The following is a 26,563-nucleotide window of genomic DNA, read 5'->3' as shown; positions in this document are numbered from 1 at the left end:
GTTACTGTCTGAGCATGGGCTGGGTTCTTCCTTAAATTCACCTTGATTTCTTCTTCCACAAAATGAAAATTTGCACTAAATGATCCATGGGATCCTTGGACATTCTGGCATTTTATGAGGCTGGAGGATCATGGCAGAATAAATGAAGAGCTGGGAGTCAACTTTCTCCCTTCCTTTCTCTCTTTCATCTCAATTTTTCCCTTCTTTCTTCAAGTCCTGACTCCCCTTTTTCCTTCCTCAATCCCTCCATTTCTTCTTCCCTTCTTTCTTTCTTTAATTCTTCCCTTTTTCTTAGTTATCTCAGTATCTTTCCTCTCTTTGTTCTTTTCTTCTCTCTTTCCCTTACTTCTTCCCTCAATCCCTCCCTTTCTTCCTTTTTTCTTCCCTCAATCTGTCTCCCCTTCTTCTTTCCTCAATTTTCACTTCTCCCTCCATTTCTCTCTTCTCCCCTTCTTTATGCATTTTCTCATCTTCCATCAATCTTTCCTCCCTTCTTTCTTCAATCTCTTTTCTTCCATTTCTTCTATTCTTTCCCCAGACTCTATTTATTTTTTCCTTTCTCTTCCTTTTCTGTTTCCCCCTTCTTCATGCCATAGGATATTTTGCAGGATCCTTTGCCATCCTGTAGTTTTATTCACAGGAAACGATTCAGAAGCAGCTCCCCCCCCCAGGGGCATTGGCAGACCACTTCATTCTGCCAAAGAGGAAAGATATTCTTTTTATTTAAATTTGTTTAGGCAGCTCAGTATGAGCTTAAGCAGATTTCTCACCCTCTTCAGCCCAGTGGAGGACAGCAGCATGATGAATGAGAAGCAGCTGAATCAGGCTAGTGATTAGCTCAGGAGAAAAACATGATCTGTTCAACATAGAGACACTAAGACAGGGAGCAATGAGTTTATTTCCCAAGATTCTGTTCTGGGTTCTCCTTTCTTCATTCCGAGACACAGAATTTGAAGCTTGGAAAGGGTTGGAAAATCCATCTAATCCAACTGATATCCAAAAAACAATCTCTATAATGTGCCAGTCAAGTGGCTAACCAGCCTCTCCGTGCCCATCTCTCAGGACGGGAGCTGCCATTTCTCTAAAAAGCCAATTTCACAACTCTAGCTGTTAAGAAGATTTTCCTGATATTAAATTTTAATTTTCCTCTTTTTTATTTCTGACCTATTGCCCCTGGTTCTATCATCTGTCAAACAGAATGCTTCTAATTCTTCCTCTCCAGGGTAGCTATTCATGTCTCTTTTGATCATTCTTTTTTCCAAGGTAAACATTCCCATTTCCTTTAACTTATCTTCATATATCATGAACTTAAGACCCTTTATTATCCTATCATGAATATTCTTAAATTTATTAATATCTTTCAAAAACCTGGATGCCCAGAACTAAAAATTATATTATAAATCTAGTCTGATTAAGGTGGAATGTAGTGGGAGTGCCACCTTTTTATTCCAAAAGTTATGCCCCAATTAATGTAGTCTAAAATTACATTCACTTTTTGGACCATGACCTCACATTGCTGACTCATATGGAGCTTGTGGTCCAGTAAGATCTTTGGATCTTTCTTAGAATAACTGCTCTTTATCCTTGTCCCTTATCCCTTTGTATGGAAATAGAATTTTTAGTGCAGTGCAAGACTTTACATTTATCCCTATTCCTATTGGATTATGACTATCTTATTAAGAATGAGCTCAATTTTTCTATCGTTTTGAGACAGTCCTGATTCAGTCATCCAGTGAGTCAACTCTCTTTCCCGACTTTGTGGCATCTGCAAATTTGATGAGCATCAGAGTTTGATATTTTTATCTAAAGTATTGATTAAAAATATAAATCTGTATACTTTTATCCCTTCTTCCTCCTCCCCTCCTCTTCCTCCTCTTTCCCTTTCCTTTCTCCTTTTTTCCTTCCCTTTCTTTTCTTTCTTTGTCATCTTTTTTTCTCCTCCTTATCTTCCTCCACATCCTTTCCTCTTCCTCCTCTTCTTTTTCCTCATCTTCCTCCCCCTCTTCTTTCCCCTCAGTTTACTTTTCTATACTTCTTGTATTCACTTCCTGTGAATTATCCATCAGTTCTATGCTAATGATTCCAAAATCTCTATATCCCACTCTGGTCCTACATCCCCAATAGCTTCTGGTCATCTCCATATTGCAGGTCTGACTATGTCACCCCTCTACTACAAGGGCTCCTCCAGGATCAAATACAAAATTTTCTGCTTGTTGTTCAAAGCTCTTCATAAAGTAATCCCCACCCCCATCTTTCTATCCTCTTAAACTTTACTCCTCACATATTCCCTTTGATCTAGTACTATTGGTCTCCTGGCTGTTGCATGAACAAGACCCTCTTTTAAGCAAAGGGGATTTTCTGTGACTGTGCCTCATGCCTGGGATGCTCTCCCTCCTTTTCTCTACTTTTGGGTTTCCCTGCTTCCTTCAAGTCCCAACTAAAATCCTAACTTCTACAAGAAAGATGTCTCTAATCCTTCTTAATTCCAATGCCTCCCCCATTTTAATTATTTCTTGTTTATCCTTTACGTAGCTTGTATGTATTTGTTTCCCTTTTTTCTCCCATTAGATTGTAAGCTTCTTGAAGGCAGTGACTAATTTTTTTGGTCTCTTTTTTGTATCCTTAGCATTTAACATAGTGCCTGGCATATAGTAGGAGTTTAATAAATGCTTATCAACTGGATGATCACCTGAATATTGCTACAGAGTTTTAGAGTTCTTCTTCATTTTGAACCTGCCCATCTTGCAAAATTCCTTCTTTATGGGAACATCATTCTCTCATTCACTCAAGTTTTCAGCCTCATAGTCATTCTTGATTTGTCTCTCTCCCTTCCTTCTTAATCTCATCCATTCACTAAAACTAGTCAATCCTTCCTCCACAAGAACTATTGCAACCAACCCCTTCTCTCTGCTCATGTAGCCACCCCCTACTCTTGGTTCCCATCTCTTCTGGTTGAGATTATCGCAGTAGTTTCCTGATTACTCTCCCTGTTTCCCCTCTCTTCAATTCATCTTCCATACAACTGCCAAATTAATTTTCCTTAATTTTCTAGGGATCCTATAGACCCCTGCTCAAAAATCTTCAATGCCTCTCTTATGTATTGAATAAAAAAAGTTCTAATTCCTTCACCTATAATTTAGATGCAGGGGTCCTCAAACTTTTTAAATAGGGGACCAGTTCATTGTCCCTCAGACTGTTGGAGGGCCAGACTATAGTAAAAACAAAAACTTTGTTTTGTGGGCCTTTAAATAAAGAAACTTCATAGCCCTGGGTGAGGGAATAAATGCCCTCAGTTGCTGCATGTGGCCCGCGCTGTGGTTTAAGGATCCCTGATTTAGAACTTTCACAAGGTAGGCTCCCATCTACCTTTTCAGCTTTATATCACAGCACTTCCTTGTACAACCATTATATTCCAGCAAAACTGAACTCTTTCCTAGAATTTAATGTTCCATCTCCTTCCTCTGAGAAATTGCATAGACTATCTTCCATACCTAGAATACATTTTCCCCTCATTTCCACCTTTCAAAATTCCTTTAAGCCTCAGCTTAGGTGCCATCTCTTCCAGGAAGCCCTCTACGATTCAACAAATTGTTAGTGATTTCTTTTTCCCTAAACTAAATATCATCTACATGTCTGAATATATGTTGTATGCATCTCACTCCTAGCAGAATACCAGCTCCTTGAGGGCAGAGACTACTTTGAGTTTGTCTTCAAAATCCCAGTACTCAGATCAATGCCTGGCACACAGAAGACTCTTAATTGCTCATTAAATTGACCTCAAGTGGGTTCTAGATTTTTTGCTGTCATTAACGCTGCTATCGTTATCTTTGAGTTGGTCCTTGTTCCTCTCTGATCATCACCTTCATTGGCTTTCTGCCTCAGAGATTCAGGAAAGGCTGGAGAGAGATTCTTGGGGGTACTAGTGGTAAAGGAGATTGTGTGGTTTGAGAGCCAGGAGGGTTACCTCACCTCTGCACAAGGGCTCCGTATCATTCCAGTAAGGATCCCGGACGTTGATGCATTCAATGATGGCAGGTCCCTGCTCCAGAGAGTGACCAGGGTCACAGGTGAACTCCACCGTGGTCCCAATGTTGTAGGTTGGATCTGAGGTGGTGAAGTTGCCATTTTGAATGTAGGGCTCATAGCAGTGGCCTTTCTCAAAAGCTGCAAGGAGACAAAGAGGCGTGAGGAGATGGAGAGAAGTCAGATTGAAAAATCATATCATGGCACAGATGGCCACCCATTAGGAGAAGCGGTCCTTCCTGATCCTAAATCCTAGGATTTCATATAATTATAGATCTGGTCTCTTTCCTCTCTTGTCTCCGTCAAATTTTCATATGCTTCCTTCTATTCTTTCAGAAATGTGATCTCTGTTCTCTTTCCATAGGAAATGTATCCTTAAGTAAAAGCAAAGAGATCAAGATAGTGTAATAAAATGTGTACTTGTGATGGAGTCAGAGAACTTGAGTAAAAATATAGTGTTCTCTCTCTCTCTCTCTCTCTCTCTCTCTCTCTCTCTCTCTTCATATATACACACACACACACACACACACACACACACACACACACACACAAACAGTTGGCTCTATACACAGTAACTCCCTGTGTGATCTTAGGTAAGTCACTTGACTTTTTTGGCCTCAGTTTCTCCAGCTATAAAATGAAGGGTTTGGTCTAGTTCCTTCCAGCTCTAAGATTCTTAGCTTTCGTCAGGCAGAGGAATAGCTTTTGTTGGCAGCTCTACTATGTCTGCTTGCTTGGACCTACCTTAAATATGCTTATGTCCAGTAGAATACAAATTCTTTGAGGGTAGAAGTAGTTTTGTTTTTATCTTTGTCTCCCCAATCCCTAGCACAGTACCTGGCTATAAAGTGGATAGTCACTCAGTTCCTTGGGACAAGTAGACCTGAGTGGAAATCCTGCCACAGATACTTATTAGCTGTGTGATTCTTATTAGCTTTGCCACACTTAAGCTTTCTCAAGCTGAATTTCTTATCTGTAAAATGGGGACATTATTGGCATTTACATCCCTGAATAAGATCAAATGAGTTAATACATGTAAAGTACTTTGCAAACCTTATAACTCTGTATAAATGCTGGCTACTATTTTTGTAACTATATCATTGCTGAATTGAATTAAGCTAAATTGGATTGACTCCCAGAGGAGAATGGGATATTTTCTTTTTCTGACTTGAAGTTGGAAACCGTGCTCAGTAACAGAGTCACCTGGAGAATGAGACAGACCTAGTTGGATAAGGCTGATAAACTGACCCAAGATGAGAGCCAGTGAGACATTTTAAAGACATGTTTCCTGTTTGAAAGTGGAAATCCCAACTTAGATCCTGGTTTCACAAAGTACTAATATCTGCAGGGATAAATTTCTTCTGAGAGTCCCCTCCCTCCATCCTGCTCTTCTCCAAATGTCCCCTTCCGCGATCTAGGGTCAAACAGCTTTGTGGACAGCCATACTCTAGCCCGAATCCCTCCCCAGGGGCTGGGAGATCACCTTCAAATCGAATATTGAAGATTGTGGTGGCCCTGGCCTCTTCCGCCATGAAGTAGATCCGGATGGCCGAACCTTCGCTCAGCAGGCCCTCAAAGGGAACACTCTCCGTTTGGAAGGAATCATAGAGGACAGTGGACTTGTTGGTCCGGCCACTGTAGACAATCATCCTGGTGGTTCAGGGAGAGAAAATAAGTAAGAGGGGAAAAGCGAGAGAATTCTCCATTCATTTTGCTTATAGACCAACGAGTGGGAATGAACGTCTCTCCTCACGGACTACCAAAACAGGTTTTTTCTTTTTCTTTTTTTTTTGTTGGAATCTTTACAAAGTGTTATGCCATTAGAGTTGATAGAGGCAATAATTATCTAATTTAGCATGGTTCAATATGATTGATTTGATCTTAGAAGGAGATATTTTGGGCTAGAACTTGAAACAAGGTACTATGTGTAACTGATAGAAACAATGCTTGTGTTCACACCTTTAGAGAGCTCATAGAAACAAGAAATATTTAAGTACTCATTGGAGTTCACATGTTTGGGAGATTTCAGGGTTTAGAAAGAGATATCTGAATTCCCACCTCCCTTGAAGCTCTTAGGGCCAGAGAGCATGCTGGGAGATATCCCACAATCCCACTCTCGGAGAAGCATCATAAATACAGCTCCAGTGAGCCACTCGAGAGAGTTACTTGGGAGCATTGACTGGGGTCGGAGAGGAGCACTCTGGGAGGAAGCACACAAGCCCTCTCTTCGAGACAAGAGAGATTCATTGCATCTTCCACCTTGGTGCTGGCTGGAGGCTGAAGAAAGCAGAGGCAGGAGCAAAGGACAAAGCTGCAAGAACTCTTAGAACCAAACATTATTGTCTATTAGTATTAGCAACCCATCACCCTGCAAGGATTCGCTCTAAGGTGTAAACTAACAAGCACTGTATCAATTCTATTGAGTTAACACCAGGACCCTGACATCACCCTTGAGTTTTCACCTTGTTTCAAGTTGAGTTGACATTAGGATTCCAACATTTTTTATTATTAAAGCTTTTTGTTTTTCAAAACATAGGCATGGATAATTCTTTGACATTCACCCTTGCAAAATTTTGTGTTCCAATTCCCACCCCCTTTCCCCACCCTCTCCCCTAAATGGTAAGTAATCCAATATATATTAAACATGGACTACCAAAACATTAACATAAGATCATAATAACATATCTTGAGAGCTAGAAGGGATCTCAGATGCCCAAGTGCTTTGTTTTACAGAGAGGGAAACTGAGGCCCAGAAAGAGAGCGTGACTGATCCAAAGAGTAGGTTAATATATAGCAGATCCAAAATTTGAATCCAGTCTTCTAAGACCAGACCTAAAGTACTTTCCTTTGTGTCACATCAACTACTTTTATTTACTTAAATTTTTTATTTAAATTATTTAATATAACAATAAATAAAATAAATTTAACATCAATTTTATTTAATTGAATTAGTCAATCAATATTTTTAATTATTATAGTTTATTATTATATTGCAATGTAATTATAATAATTTATTAATTTAATGAATAAATTTAATAATAAACAACATGATATATAAATCATTTAAATTTAATTATTAAAATTTTATTTGATATATTATCAAGTTATAATATCCCTTCATGTGATGGATAGTAAGATATGATGTCAGAGCACTTGGGTTTCAATCTTACCTTTACCAATTACTACTTGTATGATTGTAGGTGAGTCCCTTATCCCACCCAGTATCTTCATTTTTAAAATGAAGGGTGTTGGAATAAATGGTCTCTGATTTTCCTTGAATCTCTAGGTCTATGATCATATGATCCCAGCCCTGATGCTTAATGCCCATGTATCCTTGGACACACTGCCCTGGGTCCCAGTTTCCTTCCTTATCTGTAAAATGAGATCACTGTAGCAGATGGTCTCTGAGATCCCAGTTTTAGATGCCTTGATTTTTCTAGCTGATATGTACATTAATACTTCTCTTGCCTTGTCTTCCTGTGGGAAATGGATGGCATTTTGGTTTTCACACTTACGAAAATCAAATTGGAGAAATGAAACTTAAATTAGAAAACTAAAACCCACAAGACATCAAAGAATCATCAAGGGTGGAGGTTATTTTCTCCCCAAAGCATGTAAGCTCCTGGGGACAGGGACTGACTTTTGTAATCTGGGGTGATGGCCTGAGATTTGAAAAGAATCTTGTTCTTGGTCCTTTCTGTCCCTACTAGAATGGAAGCTCCTTGGGAGCAGGGACTGGCTATAGAATGAGGGATGGACAGTCATGTCTTGTAACTTCTGTAACATCCAATTAATGGGGAATCCGGAGAGGAAATAAAATGCTGCCTTTGGAGTTTCAAAGTGTGTCTATTCACTAAGGCACCCATTCTTTCAAGAATGTAAAATCAATCTTTCCTGCATTCATCAGTGAGTCAGTGGAGTTCCTGGTAAGATAGTTTGTTTCTTACATTCCCTTGCCTTGCTTTCCATGTCCTTCCCATAAACCCTCCCTTTTTTTCTCCCAAGTAATATCTCCCCAGTCAATGGGAAAGAGGTGAACAATTAAAGTGTTCTCCTTCCTTTCCCCTTTCTCTAGGTCACAGGGGGTGATCTGATTGCCCGATCCCCTAGGTTAATGATCGGATCAGAAAGAACACATGCTTTTGTTTCCACGGCTAGTTTTTACTTCTCTATTTAGTGTCCTTTTTTACAGGGCACATTAAAGTCATTGAGGCTCTAGGAGTCTCTCAATTTTACACCAAGTGCCTAGAGTCTGGCAGTGAGTCCAAAACCCCCTAAAATGTCAGGACTCTGGGGATAATTTTCAAATCATGCAGTGAAATGCAGCAAGCGTGTAGGAAATACTAAAAGCAAAAGAGTGGTTAAAAAAGAGTGCCAGGATGAATGGGAAGAGTTATGACTTTGGATGGAGAGAAAGCTTTAGTAGCCATTTAGTTTAAAGACCCCGGGGGGAAGGCACAGGATAAATTCAATACAGCTTGGAATAATCAACAGTAAAGGGACTCAAGAGGAGAGGAGAAAGGGGAGCTGAGGATGAAACTACAGTAATGGGGACCAGGAAGTTGTTGTGAAATGGCTAGAATTTTATTGGTTATAGTATTGGCTATTGGCATAATACCAGCTTGGTACACAAATAGGGAAAAAGTTAAATGGGGGGGGGAAATCTTTGCATTGACTTTCCCCAAAAGTTATTTAATATACATAGATAGCTATACATACTATATATATATATATATATATATATATATATATATATACACAAAATATGTGTATTTGTTGTATATATACACATATTTTGTGCATATGTATACATATAGTATGTATAGCTATCTATGTATATATATTTCTCTCTGTTTCTCTGTCTCTGCCTCTCTTACCATTAACAAACACCATTCCTCAATAGATAAGTGGTCAAAAGATATAAAGTTTTCAAAAGAAAAAATGAAAACTTAACAACCATATGAAAGAATGCTCCAAATCACCAATAATAAGAAAAATGAAAGTCAAAACAGCCCTGAGGTTTTCCCTCATATCCAACAAATTAGCAAAGATGACAAAAAATGGCACTGCCACTGTTGGAGGCTTTGTGGGAAGATAGCTATGCTAGTGAGTTTTTGAGGGACTGGTGAATTAATACAAACGTTTTGGGAAATAATTTGGAAATGTGCAAATAAAATAACTAGAATGTTTTTACTCTCTTTCACTATGAGGCTCATGCCCAGGGAAGTCATCAGGAAAAAGAAAGTCTCCATGTATGCCAAAATATTTACATTAGCCCTTTTGTTCTGGTAGAGAAGGATCGGAAACAAAGTAGATGTCCATCAATTGGGGAACAGCTAAACAAATTATGATACATGAAAGCAATGGAATATTATTGTGCCCTGAGAAATAATGAATGCGATGAATATAGAAAAACATGGGAAGACATACTAAGTGATGCAAAGTGAAGAAGAGTTAAGAAAACAATTGAGATAAGACCATATTGATGCAAATGGAAAGAACAACCATCATAAAACAAAAGGAAATAAATGTTGTGAAATTATAAAGAACAAACTTGACCTCAAAGAAGGGTTATGGGAAGATTCTTCCCCAACTCATTTGCAAAGGTGGGAAGGACACAGAAAAGGTACCAGAAGGGAAGTCAGGAAACCTAGGTTTTATTCCCAGTTCTGCTATTGTCTCACTTGTATGACTTCATACAAACCATATTACCACTCTTGTCCTCTGTTTTCTTACTCTGAAAAGGGGGCAAAAGTGCTATTATAAGGCTATGACAAAGAAAGAATAGCTTGAAGATTTATTTGTCTTGGAGAAAACACTTCTCTCCCTTCTTTGCAGAGATTCTGGAGCAGGGATATGGAATATTTTGCACGTGAGTCAGGCATAGCTAATATCTTGTTTGGGTTTTGCTAAATCCCTCCTTTTATCTTTACATTTTCATCTTTTTTTTTCTTTTTTTTAACATGGGATGGATCACATGGAAAGGGAAGAACATATGCTAAGTGAAAGAGATATATAACCAAAGTTATCAATAACGAAAAGAAAAACATGCTACAAAGAATGGGCTACTTTGTCCATTCCTTGGAGATGTGGGGGAGTATGGGTGCAATATGTTACATATGCCATCAGCTGTGATCTCTACACTAATGGTTTTATGTAACTTTTTTCTTTCTTACAAAGGGAAGATTATTTGGGTGGGTAGATATAGTAACACATTTGGAAATGACTGATATAAAAACAAAAGACGTCGATAAAATGTTAATTTAAAATGAAAAGAAATGTGCTCATCAAATTTGAGGTAATTTTTATTATTATTTTAAAAAAACCTGAAAGCTGGGTCTTGGCCAGGATCTCTATTTTTCAGACATTATGCAAAAGGAAAAAAAAAAAACAATCCACCAACTAAATAAGTCTCTTTTATGAAGTCATAAACAGGCATTTTATCCTCTGATTTTTACTAGGTCTCATAAACGAAGTTTATTATCTGTTTCCAGACTGAATTTCTAATGTTACTGAAACACAAACATTGGTATCCACAATGGGATGCTGTGCATTTCTTGGGATGCTCTGTGGGGCAGTAGAGATGGCACTCAATGGAGTGTCAGGAAACCTTTTTTTTTGTACTCTGGGCTTGCCTTTTATTTACTCTGTGGCGTGTGTCAAGTAATTTGAACAATTTGGGTCTCAGTTTTCCTACCTGAAAAGGAGGAGGTAGGTCTAGATTAAGGGTTCTTGGCCAGGGGGCCACAGACATATTAAAGGTGTTCATGAACTTGATGGGAAAAATTATACCTTTATTCTGATTAACCCTTGGTTTCCTTTGTAATCTTATGCATTGCATTTTATGTGTCGAAAAACATAATTCTAAGGACTTATAAAGGAATCCATGACATTATAAAGTTTAGAACACAACATTTGGATGATCTCTAAGGTATGCTCTAGCTGGGAAATTCTATGTCTTATGTGCTAAAGCCCCTCTCATTTCTGATATTTTTTTGTTCCAAGGTGCCTCTCAGAGCTGACATTCCCTGTTCTAATGCCCTCCCCAAATTTGACATTCACTCTTCTAAGTCTTTACATTCTGTGTTCTAAGGATCCTCCCAGAACTGATATTCCTTGTTCTAAAGCTGCTCTTAACTCTTGACATTTCCTGTTCTAAGGCCCTCCCAACTCTATTATCCCCTGTTCTAAGTCTTTCCATTCCCTATTCTAAGACTCCTCCTAGCTCTGACATTCCCTGGTCTGAGGCTCTTCCCGGCTCTAATATTTCTTTTTCTAAGGCTGCTCCTAGTTCTAACATTTTCCTTTCTCAAGGCCCCTGTTCTAAGATCCCTTCTAGTTGTGACATTTCATGTTCTGTGGAATGATTGACTGAATCTCTGAAGTCTAGTAAGAGGGGTTAGTACAGGAACTGGTAGTTTCCTTGAAGAGCTTACCTGTCCTTATCACTCAGGGAGAGCCTCTCGAAGTGTAGGTGTAGTTTCTGGCCTTCTGGTGCCTCAATGGTCCACACACACACTTGACTCCCATTGGTGTTCCCAGGATAGCTGGGCGAGAGAACTCTGCCAATGGTGGCGTTGTGGACAATCCCTCCACAGGGAGCTGGGTTAAAGGATACAAAATACAACAATGAGAACAGGCAAAGAAAGTAAGGGCCACTTCTTCCCCTTTCCCCACCACATTCTCACCTTGGGTAAGGGCTGAAAGATCTGGAGTATCTGTATTCTTATACTTGTTTAGGGGCATGAGAGGAAAAAGGCAGAAAGAATTCAAGTGATCTGTGGCCTGACCTCTCTTTTTTAGTATGGCCGGTCCACATTGAGCCAGGAACACCAGCAAGACAATTCCTTGATGGGGGATGGGAAACTGATGGAAAGAGCGAGGTTGTATATCAGAAGAATTGGGTTTACACAATTCTTAGGTTAAATGTTCTTTGTTTCTTCAATTAATCCTTATAATAATTTAACCAACTAGTCAAGAAGCATTTATTAAGCATCTCCTGTGTGCCAGGAGCTATGCTAGATATTGGGGATACAAAGACAAAAGCAAAAAAAAATTGTCCTCAAAAACCTGATATTGAGATAAGAGAGAGAGAGAGAGAGAGAGAGAGAGAGAGAGAGAGAGAGAAGAGAAGAGAAGAAAAGAGGAGAGAGAAGAGGAGAGAGAGATAGAGAGAGAAGAGGAGAGAGAGAAAGAGAGAAGAGAAGAGAAGAGAAGAGGAGAGGAGAGGAGAGGAGAGAGAGAACTAATGACCTTATGCAGGGTCACTGATTTAATGTCAAAAGGTACCTTAGAGGCTGCATTTATTTTTGTTGTTCTCAGTCATTTCTGATTCTCCATGACTTCATTTGCAGTTTTATTTGGAGTGGTTTCCCCAGTTCATTATACAGATAAAGAAACAGGCAAACATGATTGAGTGACTTGCCCAGGATCACACAGCTAGTAAGGGTTTGAGGCTGGATTTGAACTCCAGAAAATGAATCTTCTTTATTGTAGAATCAGCACAGTGTTCACTATGGCGCCACCTAGCTGCCACTATATCATGTTTAACCCCTCTGATTTTGAGAATAAAACAAATGAGGCACAGAGAAATCAAATGTCATTTCCAGGGTGGTGACTCAGACTAGATTTAAACCCAGGTCTTCCTGCCTTGAAGACCAGCATCCTATTCATTCCATTATGCTACTTCTTCCATATATATAGCTATATACTATATACCTATGTATATATGAAAAAAAAAACATACAAAGTACCTATGAGATAAATTGGGGGTAAGAAGAGAAGGGGGTAGACTTAAGACCCTCGACCCCTCTGCCTAGCACTTGGCACAGTGCCTGACACTTAGGAGGTACATAATAAATGCTTATTGACTGAGTGCCCTCCTTCTGAATGTGCTCTAACTTATCAACATTTTTCATAAATGGTACACCTAGATCTAAATATAGAACCCCAGATATGATCTGACCAAAGCACAGTATGGAAGGGATATTGCCTCTTTATATCTGGAGGCTATTCCCCTCTTAGGCAGCTTCAGAATACTTTAGGTTTTGGCATGTTGGTTCTAGCTCTGCCACTTGCTAATTGTGTAAATTTGGACGAGTCACTTCCTTTCTCTGGACCTCAGTGACCCACTGTGAGATGGAAGGGGACATTTAGATAACAGCGCTCCATTTTATAATTTTGATGTTTATCGGTAATTCTCTTTTAGAAGAAAACAACTCCTAGAGAATTTTCTCTCATGCAGCACAAAGGACTGGGGGATGGGTATCCTATTCCCAAGAAGACCCTGACAAGGTCAGAATCGAGCCTCTTTCTGATGAAAGATTGGCCCAACTCCCCTTTGGTGCCTGGATTTCATTGCTCGCCTTATTAAGTCAACTGATGATTCTATTCAGTTTTTATTTACTGGTCATGGTTTTTCATCAGTCTTGCTTAGCAACAATTTGGGTTTAATTCCTCTCTGATTTAACATGGATATAAAAATGAATGTGAGAGGTTTAATCAGGATTAAATGGTATTTTATAAAGAAGAGAAAGAGAAAGTAAGAGAAGAAGGAAAAGGCAGAGAAAAGGGAAAGGAAGTAGGAGGAGGCAAAGAAGGAGAATGAGAAAGAGAAGAAATAAGAAAAGACAGAAAAGGAAAAAGAACAGAAAAAGGAGAAGAAGCAAGAGGAAAGATGGAGAAAGAATAAAAAAGGAATAAGAAAAAAAGAGGAGGACGAGGAGAGGAAGGAAAGAGAAGACAGAAAAAGAGAGGTAAAAGGAAAAGAATAAGAAGAAAAATAAAAGTAGATAAAGTACTTTGCAAACCTCAAAGTACAATATAAATGTTAGCTATTATTATTGTAAGGAGAAAGAGAAGGAGAAGGAGAAGAAGGAAAGGGTGAGGGAAAAAGAGAAGAAAAAGGAGAATGAGGAGGATAAAGAAATGAAGACAGAAAGAGGGTGATAAAGAATAATAGAAAATGAACTCCCCAAACCAACAAATAAAAACTCTACAAAAACTCGACTTCCACTTCCACCTTGATCATTTGAAAGGATTGAAGATAACTAGCCCAAAGGAAAGAAAGCTTGGGGATAGAGTGGGATATGATATATCTCTTCAAGTATTGAAGAACTGTCACGTGGAGAGGGCAGAACTTATGAGACTTGTGGAAGGACACATTTAAGAGCTATGTAAGTGTAAGGAGGATGACCCTGGGCAGTTTACTTGTCTGGGTTATCAATCTTTCTTAGTTCTAAAGAAATTAGTTGCTGAATGTTCAGAGACAGCAATTACTGATTTGTATGTGATAGGTTGGAAAGGATATACTTTGATCTCTTAACTGCCAGCTTGAAGCTGAGGGAAGAACTAGTTGAGAAAATTTATTTTGTTTTCTTAAGCTATTTATTGTTGACAAGAAGAAGGATGGCAGAGGAAAGAAATGGAAGGAGGAGTGGAGAGAACATGCTTTTATCTTTTGTTATTTGTTTACAAGAATGAGAAAAGAAAGATGAAGGAAGAGGAGGAGGAAGGGAGGAGGAGAAGTGAGTAGAATACAAAAGAGAAAACAGAAGCTAACTCTTTGCAATGTACCTGTGTTTGCTGAGAGGTAGAAAATAATCCTGTCAAATTAATAGAGTTGGAAAGGCTTTTACCAATATTACTATAAAGTTGCTTTGCTACGTTTTCCTCAAAAGATAATAATACCATTTTAGTTAAAGGTTAAGACCAAATCTGGAAATGATGGAGACTACAGATGCTGTCGAGGGGTAAGTCCTGCTAAGTAGAACAGCTTAGAAGTAGAACAGAGAAGCAAACTAGAAGATCGACTTGCCAATTTAGCTGCTATTCATAGTGAAGTATTAATCCAGAGCAGCACGGGTCAGACCAGTTTAACAATGAAAACATTTGTTCAACACAGAAACCATGCTCTTGAAAGAACTTTTATGGACAATTCCTGAGACAGAAAGAGGATATAGAAACCATAGTTTCACAGTTGGGAGTTTCTAATAGATGTCTCTTACTACTTACCTTGGGGACTGACATATATATGAGTTCTCTTCACAGATATCATATTCATTAGTGGAAAAGTATGGGCCAACTTTATAAAGTATTATGTAAACGTTATGTGATTAAGTAAATTGATTATTATTAATTGAATATGAGTTTTGATCTTCTTTGAATAATTCCAAGATTTTCTAGCTATAGAGATAATTTAAGAGGAAATAAGTCACAGAAACAAAGAGTGGATTCCCACGAGAAAATGGGGGAAATAGAGTCACCACCTGCTACAATGTGGATTGGCTCATATCAGATGAGAAGAAACTACATAAGGATAATATTCCTAATAACTGAAATCTTCCAAAAGTAGAATGGGCTGCTCTGGAAATATGGACTCCCCCTCACTGGACACCTTAAGAAATCGACTGGAAGAACACTTTGTGGGGTTGTTGGAGAAATAATTCTTGTTTAGGTATAACTTGGATTCTATGGGATGATTCCTGAGTCCCTTCCATCTCTGAGATTCTGAAATTCTGTGTCTTTCCCTTAATTGCCACCTTCTAAGTTTTCTCAAGTTCAGTTTGTTAGTTTTAGCTTGATGTTCGAGGGCAATTATAGCCACATCTAGAAAGCAATAATAATTGTATTAATGACATCACATGTCATTCTTAGAGAACCCATAAGTTTTCTAAAATGTTTCAACATCCATTATTTTAACTGTTTCTCTTCCTAACTATGTGAGGTTGGTAGTGACCCATATTTGGAAAATGAGGTAATCTGAGGAATATACTCAGACCAGCATCACACAACTAGGAAGTGGTATAGTTGGGACAAGTTCTATGCTTGTGTTAGAAAGAGAAAGGTTAGGAATATGAGTCAGGTCTAAAACTGACTTTGCACCAACTGATTGAGAAATCTTTCACAAGTCATTCCTCTCCTGGGCCTCAGTTTCCTTATCTGTCAAAAACACAAAATACTTGCCTTGTCTATTTCTACTTCTCAGTGATGGATATGAAAAATACATTGAATAATGGACATGAAAGTGTCTTGGAAAATATCCAATGTTCTGTAATCCTGAGGAACTATTATTTTTATCTTCCTATTTTCTCCAGTTTTATAGAATGATTCCAGAGACATATGATCACATAGATAAAGGATCAGAGACTTTGTGCTAGAGGGATCTTAGAAGTTATCTAGTCCCTCCTTTGACAGATGAGCAAACTGAGGCTTACTGACATTAAGTATCTTGTCCAAAGTCACCAGATAGTAAATGTCAGAGTTGGGATTTGAATCTAGGCTCTCTGACTCTAGAACCAGTTATCTCTTACTGTACCACACTGCCTTCAGAGTCAGCAGCTCCTGAAGCATTTCTCTTTGCTCTCCATTGACTACTAGGGGTAAATATCTAACAATAAGCCTTGACTAAAACCATCCTCTGGAGACAGTGAGTCCCCCTTGTTGGGACTATTCCAGGAGAAACTATAGGACCACTTATTCAGTATATTACAATGTAGAAGACTTCCAGGTTTCCTCACTCACCCTTTATTAGTGCCTTTTGTTTTCAGATTGTCTTCCAAATATGTATCTTGTATATATTTAGGCATTTACTTTTTGTCTATAATACAATACTTTTGTCTATAATACAATAATAATTGTATTATACAACATCATTTTGCTTTTTTTGGTCCCCTCATCATGTAACACAGTTCTTAGCACATAGTAAGCACTTAGCAAATGCTTGTTGACTTGACTTAGATATGAGTTGGCTATATGATCACTGAGTTCCCTGCTAACTCTGAAACTGCAGTTCTGTGTAGGACCCTGCCCTTCCCCCTTCCTTCTCTGGGTAATCATATTCCTTTTTTTAATTTGGAGAACCATATTCCTTGCTTCCACTTCCCTTGGGGTTCTGAGATCTGAGATAGAAAAGGTGAGGTCAGGGCCCCGAATTGACTATCCCCATCCATTTGCATGGACATACCTCGATCTGCCTGCGTAGACCATACCTGAGCAGATGGGCTCCTGGCTGCTCCAGTGAGGTTTGGAAGCATTGATGCAAGTCAGCGTCTTGGCACCTTGTAGTTCATAGCCCAGATAGCAGTGGAAATGAGCAAGCCCACCTGAATGCAAGTCCATCACTGTGACATCTCCAAAAGCAGGTCTCCGGGGGAAGCTGCAACTCAGCATGAAGGCTATAAATAAACACAGCGAACACTTCCCTTTGCAAGATGAAAAAAAAATACAATCCAACAACAAAGAACCTCAAATCCTGAAATCCAATTTGCGCTAATAAAGAAGGATGATCTCTTATGGCAACCATAGACTCTGCATTTTATCATGTTTCTTGACTTGAAATTTTTCGAGGAAGTCACTGTGTGGGAGCGTTCTTCACCAATGGAGATTGCAACTGGTCTATAATCGCCATGGGGAGGGGTTCTCAATCTAGTGTCCAGGAACTTTGGGCTTTAAATATATCAATCTATTTAGGTATACCATATATCTCTGAATTAAAATACAAAAATTAATCCGAGAAAGGAACTATTAGCTAAAAAGGCTAAAAATGGCTAAAAGGATCCATGATACTAAATAAGAATGATAGCCTCAAGAGTTGCTTAAGACTCAGAGTAATTAAGTGATTGATATCAGCATCAGAGAAGGTGCTGTACTTGATAAGGAAGGCAAAACTGAAGTAGCTCCAAAGAACAATTACCAGAGTCAAACAATAAGGGTTGGAGTGGGATTTGAACCCAATTCCAAGCTCAATATTATTATATCACACTATCTTTCAGCATTTTTCTAACACTAAAAATTCCTATGAGTATATCAATGGAGTAAATATACTTCCCTGACTTGATTTCCTGAGGGAAAAAATCCACATATCGTAGGGTAGTGAGATAGATTGTGACATTTGCCTCGAAATTAGTTTGGGAAGCCAAATTCCTATTGCTGATTGCATTAAAAAAAGGTTATCCTATATATTTTATTTAATGTTCTGTTAGTATGAGTACTTGCAACACATTTCCATTTGTTACAGAGGCCTAGTGAACTGTAGTTTTAATATTTCTGGGGGAAATCTTCGGTGGAAGCATGGACCAATTAACATGATTATGTGACAAGTCCCAAGAGATTAAGCTTGATTACTGTAAACCATGTTTACAGGTTCCGGGCAACAAATTATGGATTAAATAAGTGGGTTGGACCAGATATTTTTGGAGGTCCATTCTAGCTCTAATGTTCTATGTAAGAATAGCATAGTGTCCTTCCTAGTGTATAAAATTAGGAACTTAAGAATCTCACTGGCCTTTACTTTAGGAAGGTTTCTGATCAGCTGGAAAGTGTCTATAGAAAGAGAAACATGATGGCGTCGACTTTATAGGAGAATAGGATTTGACCTCCTGGAGATGGAGATCTTGAGATGGGACTTTATGGCTATCTTCACATATGTGAAGGGTTATTATGTGAAGATGCTATTAGACATGTTCTCCTTGGCCCTTGGTAGAAGAATTAGTAATAATAATAACACTGTTACTACTCCTATTTTAGTTTTCTTAGGGAAGGTCACATGATGAAAACAAATGTATATTTACTTTACTGAATAACAGTTATAATAATGATGATACTTACATTCACTTCAAGGTTTGCAAAGCACCCTACATACAGTATTGTGATATATATATATATATATACATATATATATATATATATATTTGATTGAGTGAGAAATTTGTTCAGGAATACATTTGGAGGAAAGACAGAAATCAAATAAGACAAGTGAGAGTTATAGACAATAACCTTTGTTTCAATAGATCCCTGTCCCAAATCCACCTTACACTGTTACAGGTAAGAAAACCACACCCCACACACAAACAACAGTCAAAACAGGACAGTGCCCTATGTCCAGAAATACTTAAATGAAACAGTCAGCCCGCATATATTTGGTCCACATGCTATTAAACTGGATGATTCTAGCTATCCACGTGTTGGGGACACCATTCTCACTTTTTATTCAGATATTTCACTCTCTATAAACCCACACAACTTGAAGAGTATAGAAAGTTTAAGTCCCCAGGGAAATGTAGAGCTGGATGAAAAAAAAATAAGCATGAGATAAAATAAAAAAGAAGGAAAACAAAAAAATGCATGAGAAAAAATGAAGGAAAAGAAAAAAAAACACAAAGATTCAAATCTCCCTTATTTTTGTTAAGGGAGAGGTCAATTCTCCGAGAGCCTCCACAGCTGTGGATCATAACATCGGAAGGATTTGCAAGGCAGCCTTTGCTGACACAGGTGTTGTGGACTGGGAATGAGATGAGTTGGAGGCAGAGGGAAGAGGAGAGAAGTCAGAGAACAACAACTGACTCTTGGTCTCCTTGTATTATCCTCTCACAAGAGGAGATCCATTCTGGGTTGGATCCCCAGCAGCCAATGTCAGGTGGCTCCCACATATTTCAGCAGCTCTCCCATGAATTCCAACAAAAATCATAAAAGGAAAAGAAGAGACAAAAAAATAAGATAGAAAAAAGAGGGCAAAAAAGAAAGAAGGAAGGTATTAAAGAAGAAAACTGGAAAGAGATCAAAACAAGAGTACAAGAAAAAGAAGAGGAAAAACTATGAAGAGGAAAGAAAAGACAATAGGGAAGAGAAGGTAAGTAAATGAATGAAAGAAAAAATATGAAAGAGGGAAATAAATAGAAAGGAAAAAAAGAGAGAACAAAGGAGACTTTGGTGGAATCTTGAGCCCAGACAAAACACAAGATAATACAACCTTTGTCCAGCTCCTACCCTGGTAGTGAAGTTGGAAAGTTCCAATCCCATCATCTTGGAATGTTCGGAAGTAGACGGATATGGTATTGGTTGGACTTCGGATCACCTGTCCCTCGACCAAAAGGGTCTGATTGGCTAATACCACCAGGTTGGGGCCATCCACTCCTCTGATGGAGAGAAGCTCTCCTTCAGACAGGTTCACACTCTTCACCTGAGTAAGAAAAGAGCAAGGATAGGAGAGACAGGATGAGTTAAGTTTTGGAAAGTAGACACAAGGATAAGCCTGGCTTTAATTAGTCTTCCCTCTATAAGATTATGGTGGGGATGGCTGCCTCATAGAAATCAGAAGTTGGACAACTTTGTCCAGAAGTTTAGTCCAGATTGAGTGGCATCAATTAGTCAAAAAACAAACATATATTGAGCATCCACTGTGTATGAGAACTCAAGAACTGTACAATGGAGCAATCATAAGATTACAGAGCTCAAAGGAACATTAGAGCTCAGTGTTTAATCCCTCTATTTTAAAGGTTAAGGCTCAGGGAACTCAAGGCAATTGTCCAAGGAACCAAAGATCGTGAGTTTCTAAACCATGAATCAAAACCTTCCACTATATAACCCATCAAGTTGAAAGTCTCCCCTAACCTTCCTTTGCGGAATACTCACAGGACCATAAAAGTTAGAATTGGAAAGGACATTCTAGGTCATTCAATCCAACTTCACATTTTACTGAGGAGGAAATAGAAGCCTGATATGTACTTGCCTGAAATGCCACAGATAGTAGAAGAATCAAGATTTGAACTTAGGTCCTTTAATTCTAAACTAGTTCATTATATAAACAATGTTGCCTCTTTTGTTGAGCTTGTTGAGTTTCAGTTGTGTCCTATCTCCTGTGATATCATTTTGAGTTTTCATGCCAAAGATATAGGAGTAGTTTGCCATTTTCTTCTCCAGCTCATTTTACAGATGAGGAAACTAAGGCAAACAAGGTGAAGTGACTTGTCCAGGGCTAAAGTAGGATTTGAACTCAGAAAGAGAAGTCGTCTTGATTCCAGGCTTGGCAGTCTATTCATTAGACCATCCAGTTGCCTCATTGTTGCCTCTTTGATAAATAAGACAAGTATAATTATGGTGCCTGTGACTGTGCTCCTCCCTCTGGGCTTCAATTTCCTTATCTATTAAATAAGGGGAAGACTTCAGACTGGATGATCTCTTAGCTCCCTTCCAGCTCTAATCTATGGTCCCATGATACTGAGGCAAATGTCTGTCCTTTGGCATTTTTCTTCTCTTCCCCTCTTAAACAGCTCTGGCTCTCTTTATTTCTCTGCCTCTGTTTCCCCCTGCTCTTATCTTTTATTTTACTTGTTTCTGTTTCTCTTACCCTCTTGTATTCCCTTTCCCTGTCTCCGTCTCTTTACCCTTCTCTGGAAAGAAAAGGGAAAACAGAAAAACAAAAAATAATAATAAAAGGAAAAGAGATAGAAAAATAAGATAGAAAGAAGAGGACAAGAAAGAAAGAAGGAAACAATTAAAGAAAGAAGAAAAATGTAAAAGAACCCTAAACAAGAATGGAGTACAGAAAAAAGAAGAGGAAAAACCATAAGGAGGAAACAAAAGACAATGGGCAAGTGAAGGTAAAGGGAATGAATGAAAGGAAAAAAAAAGATGAAAGAGGGAAATAAATAAAACAAAGGAGGCTTTGGAAGAATCTTGAGCCCAGACAAAACATGAAATAATACTAGACTCAGCATTTGTTTAGCTCTCTTTATCTTTTTCTTTCTATTGTTTTTTCCCCTTTTCTATTATCTGTTTCTCTTTGTTTTTTAAATCTCCTTGTCTATATGTTTCTATTTGTCTGTCTCCTTTCCCCTTTCTCTCATCTTCATCTTTTTATCTATTTTTGAACAGAGATCAAAGATTCAAAACATATGAGGAGGAAGAATTTGTCTCCTCAGTCACACACAGTTGCATTGAGACTTCTGAATAAAATCCACTTCCCAATCCTTTCAAGTGCATGACTCTACCACTGGAAACAGAAGCCTGATGACATCTGGACCTCTACAATCTGCTGGCTGATTAGCCATAGTGGAGGTCTTCCCTCTCAGTACCAAATATGTCAATAAACAAAAGGGCGTTTAAGGGGGGACTAGGCAAGACTGAATCTGGATTCTTCCTTCCCACTTCTAGGACTTCCTTATTCTGAGCCCTCTTAGCTAAAATCTGTAGAAAAAAATCTGTTTTATGGCCTCCAAATATTTCAGGAGGCACTAGATTTAAATATACAAAAATCTCAACTGGCCAAAAAAGGTTTATTCAGAGTTGGGATGATTTACATTAAAAAAAGGAATCTTTCTTTAAAAGGAGAGTCACCCTATGTTTTCATTAAATAATAAACTCCTCCAGTCTATTTAAAATAGGACTCAATTTGTACATTTTGATTTTAATGGACCTCAGTTTCCTTATTTGTAAAATGTGAGTATTGGATTTGACAGTTCCTAAGATTCCCTTCCATTGTAGCAACAGGTTCTATGCAATCTCACTAAGTTATGAAGTTGACATAACTAATCATGTCATCTCCATGGTACAATGAGGTTATCCTGCCCCACTGGAGGAACTTGGTGTAGAAGATAGCCCAGAGAAGGAAGAACCATCCTAACTAGTTAAGCAATATATTTTATTTATTTGGAGATAGGGTGTGGTGAGTTGTTGAGGGGAGAAAGAAACAGACATACAGAGAGACAGACAAAAAGACAGACAGAGAGAGAGAGAGAGAGAGAGAGAGAGAGACAGACAGACACACACACACAGAGACACAGAGAAAGCACAGTAACTAATAAAGTTGTTGATAAGATATAGAGAAATTGGGATCTATACTAGAAAGCTATCCACAGTGATAAATTACATATCTTGGAAATGTTGGTGAATTTCAGGAATCAAGTCAAGAGAATCACAGAGTTTCGGAGTTGGAAAGGATCACAGATGTCATAGTCCATAGAATATAACATGGACACTATCCACAACATCCCTTATGAATTCACCTGCCTTTGATGGAAATCCTTAAATACTGTAACGTTCCCTTAAGAGACAAGAAATCTCATTTTTGGATGGTTTAATAAATAGGAAGCTCATTTCTCTATGGATGCAATCATCTATTATCTTCTATTGTTCTGAATTCTTCCTTAGGGGGTCAAGGAGAATAAATGAAAAGAAACCATTATGTCAGGGATTATCTGATGACTTTATCCTAATCCAACACATTCATTATATGATTAAAGAATATGCTTCTTTTCTACAGCCATTATATCCCACCTAAGTCTTCTGATTGAGTCCCTAGTATCATGAATGATCCTCATGTAACTGCATAGAATAATATAGCGTGGAATAGAATCACTAGGCTGGAAGGGATCTGAAATAGCTACCCCTTGTCTCTGTCTCTGTCTCTCTCTATCTCTCTCTGTCTCTCTCTCTCTCTCTCTCTCTCTGTGTGTGTTTCTGTCTCTCACACACACACATACACACACAATCTTCTCTTTATCTGAACTGTTATGCTTAGTCTTCTTCAGTGGATGACATCAGTCATATTCTCTAAGAAAAGATATCTTCCAAGTTTCCATCCTGGGGCCCTTTCTCTCTCTATACTCATGCTTAGTGATCTCATCAGTACCCATGGTTTCAAGCATCATCTCTGGGCAGATGAGTTTCCAATCTATATATCTACCCCAATTTTTCTCTAGAGGTCTAGTCCTGAATAAACAACTGCCTGGGGACATTTTTACCTCAAAATCCCATAAGCATCTCAAATTCAGCTTCTCCAAAATGTTACCATTATCTTCTTTCTCTTCATGGATCCCTTATCCTATTTCACTACCATCCTCCTAGTTACCCAAACTCATAACTTCAGTGCCTCCACACTTTTTTCTTCCTTATTCTTTCATATTCAAGTTAGTTGCCAACACTTGTCAGTTCTGCCTTTATAATAACTCTTCAATCTTTCTCTTTTTTGCTATTCACACACTTTTAATTCAGACCCTAGGCATCTCTAACTTGGACTCCTAATTAGAAATTGCCTAATTCTAGTATTTTTTTCTCTCCAATCCATCCTGTGAATAGTCACCAAAATAAAACTAGATCCTACTCTGTCACACTTCCATCCCAAAGTCCTCAGTGTCTCTCTATTGCACATAGAAAACCCTTGATTTGACATTTAGAGCCCTTTATCATCTAGTTTCATCTCAACTTTCTTTTTTATTTGTTGAATTCTTTTCTTTCTAAATTTTGAGTACCAAATTCTCTCCTTCTCTCCCATGTCTCCCCACATACACTGAGAAGGCAAACACTATTATATCATGTGAAACATTTTCATACTAGCCATATTGCCCAAAAAAGCAAAAAAAAAGATAAAATGAGAAAATTATACTTTAATTTTTACTCAGAGTTCATAAGTTCTCTCTCTGGAGGTGAATAACATTTTTTTCCTCACAAGTCCTTTGGAATTATATTAGATCATTGTATTGATCAGAGTAGCTGAGTCTTTTGTAGTTGATCATCATTACAAGATTACTATTTTTATGCACAATGATCTCCTGATTGTTCTCATTTCACTTTACATTAATTAATCTAGATCTTGCCATATTTTTTTCTGAAAATACCCCCTTGCCATTTCTTATAGAACAACAGCGCTTCATCAAAATCATATGACGTAAGTTGTTCAGCCATTCCCCAATTGTTGACCATACCTTCAATGTACAATTCTTTGCCACTACAAAAAAAAAGTTTCTAGAAATAGTTTCATATATATATATATATATGTTCTCTTCCTTGTTTTTTTTTTGATTCAGCAATATATATACTAGTTCTGAAACCTAAATAAATCAAAGAAAAAGGAAAAGAATCTGTCTGTCTGTCTGCCTATCTATCTATCTAAATGGATAAAAGTCCAGATTGTTCTCCAGAATGCAACCATCAGTGGGATCAGTTCACTACTCCACCAAAAGTTCTGTACCTATTTTCCCACATCCCCTCAAGCATTTTTTTCTGATAGGTCTGAGGTGGTACTTTAGAGTAGTTTTAATTTGCCTATCTCTAATCTATAGTGAGTTAGAATATTTTTTCCTAACTAGAGATAGCTTTGGTTTATCCTTCTGAAATTTTTTATATTCCTGGATCAATTATCAATTAGGAAATGTCTCTTATTTTTATAAAATTTACCCAGTTCTCTATATATTTGAGAAATAAAGCCTTTATCAGGGAGATTTGCTTTAATTTTTTTTATATTTCTTCATTGTCTATGATATCTTTTAACAAAATGTAATTTCCCTAATTATCTCTTTTAATTAGATTTGATTGAGGCTGACATAATATGAATTGGTTGATCCAGAGCTTCTTCTTGGCGCCTCTTAAAGTCTGGATTTCAGTGAATGGGACTGCTTAGTAGGGTCTTTGGTTGGATTCTTGGGAACGCTTGGGATGATAGACTATTGTTGGTGAGAGCCAATCCTTTGTTAAGATGTACTAAAAAGAAGTGAGCTGCCATTTTCTTTTAAAAAAAAATTTTTAAATTATTTTAACTAAAGCCTTTAAAAATATGGAACGCTTCACGGATTTGCATGTCATCCTTGCACGGGGGCCATGTTAATCTTTTCTGTATCATTCCAATTTTAGTATATGTGCTGCCATTGCAAGCACAGTGACTTGCCACTTCCAATATTTTTTTGAGTGTTTATTTCTAACATGAACTATAGAACAGCAGAGAGAACCTGGGTTCTTTGGAATAGAATCAAGGCCAATATATAAGTCACAGTTTCTCCCCAAAGTAGTTCATGGATGCCCTGGGATGGAAGCATATAGGAATTGCATAATTAGCTCTTGGCTTTCTGGGTGGTTGTCAGATCTGAAAGTGGTTTTGCCCAGTCTGTGAGATGATGGCATCCAGGGTAGTGGAGGAGTATCAAGAGTTCTTGCAGAATCATATGGCAGAACCACACATACGCCTGCCAGTATTGCCTGAGCTGAGGAGGGACGGTGGGGGTTCTTGATTTCTTAGGCTATGTGATTCTGGAATATAGCCAGAGAAGAGATTTTTCCTGGGAAATGCTAGTTTTGGAAGTTGACTCATAAACAACTCCAAGTTTGAGAGTTTGGATAACTGGCCCCAGACAGAGAAAAGAGAGTTCCTGAGAAATTCTCAGAGAGCTGATGAGGATCTCTCAAATGAGCCCTACTGCTGGATTAAGGGGTTAAAGCCACATCATGGGGCAATAAAAGATCAAGACACTCTATCTCCAGCTCTGGGGATTTTCCCTGGTTGTCATTTATGCCTGGAATATTTTCTCTCTTCACTGTACCTTCTGATTTCCTTGGCTTCTTTGAAGTGTCAGCTAAAATCCCATGTCCTCCATGAAATCTTCTCTGTTCCCTCTTGATGCTAGTGATTTCCCTTTCCTAATTGTCTCTAATTATCACGTCTATAGTTTGTTTGTACATAGTTGTTTGTATGCTGCCTTCCCTATTACAGCGCAAGCTCCTTGAGAGCAGGGTCTGATTTTTGAATTCCCAGTGCTTATTAGCATACTGCTAAGTGCATACTGCTAGACATTTAATAAATACTTATTGACTGACTGATTCTATGATTATATAGTGAATGATTTTGAAAGTGTAGGTCTGATGAGAAAAAAGATGCCTTTATGGAAACTCCAAATATGTTTCTCTTCCAGTGAAAATACAGGACATAGGACTGCACCATGAATATCATGGGGCCATATGAGGCTACATGAGACAGGATTTCACTACAGTGGGA

At 38.1% G+C, this 26,563-nt stretch overlaps 1 protein-coding gene and 1 non-coding gene across 3 annotated transcripts in view; both read right to left on the bottom strand.

Moving 5' to 3' along the window:
* The window catches only part of SEZ6L (seizure related 6 homolog like), a 253,535-nt gene that overhangs the window by 75,832 nt on the left and 151,140 nt on the right, over positions 1-26,563 (bottom strand). For both annotated transcript variants that reach the window (XM_031948811.1, XM_031948812.1), the window contains exons 4-8: positions 19,789-19,981; positions 17,013-17,198; positions 11,460-11,625; positions 5,507-5,673; positions 3,970-4,164 (exon numbers count right to left, since the gene is read on the bottom strand). In XM_031948811.1, coding sequence (XP_031804671.1) covers positions 3,970-4,164; positions 5,507-5,673; positions 11,460-11,625; positions 17,013-17,198; positions 19,789-19,981 — 907 coding nt within the window. The remainder of the gene's footprint in view (positions 1-3,969; positions 4,165-5,506; positions 5,674-11,459; positions 11,626-17,012; positions 17,199-19,788; positions 19,982-26,563) is intronic.
* LOC111719279 lies at positions 25,346-25,452 on the bottom strand. The gene has a single exon (XR_002769480.1). It is a non-coding gene; the product is annotated as a U6 spliceosomal RNA (small nuclear RNA).

The sequence above is a fragment of the Sarcophilus harrisii genome, chromosome 1, assembly GCF_902635505.1.
Source record: "Sarcophilus harrisii chromosome 1, mSarHar1.11, whole genome shotgun sequence".
Classification (NCBI taxonomy): Eukaryota; Metazoa; Chordata; class Mammalia; order Dasyuromorphia; family Dasyuridae; genus Sarcophilus; species Sarcophilus harrisii.
This window is presented reverse-complemented; position numbering and strand designations above follow the sequence as displayed.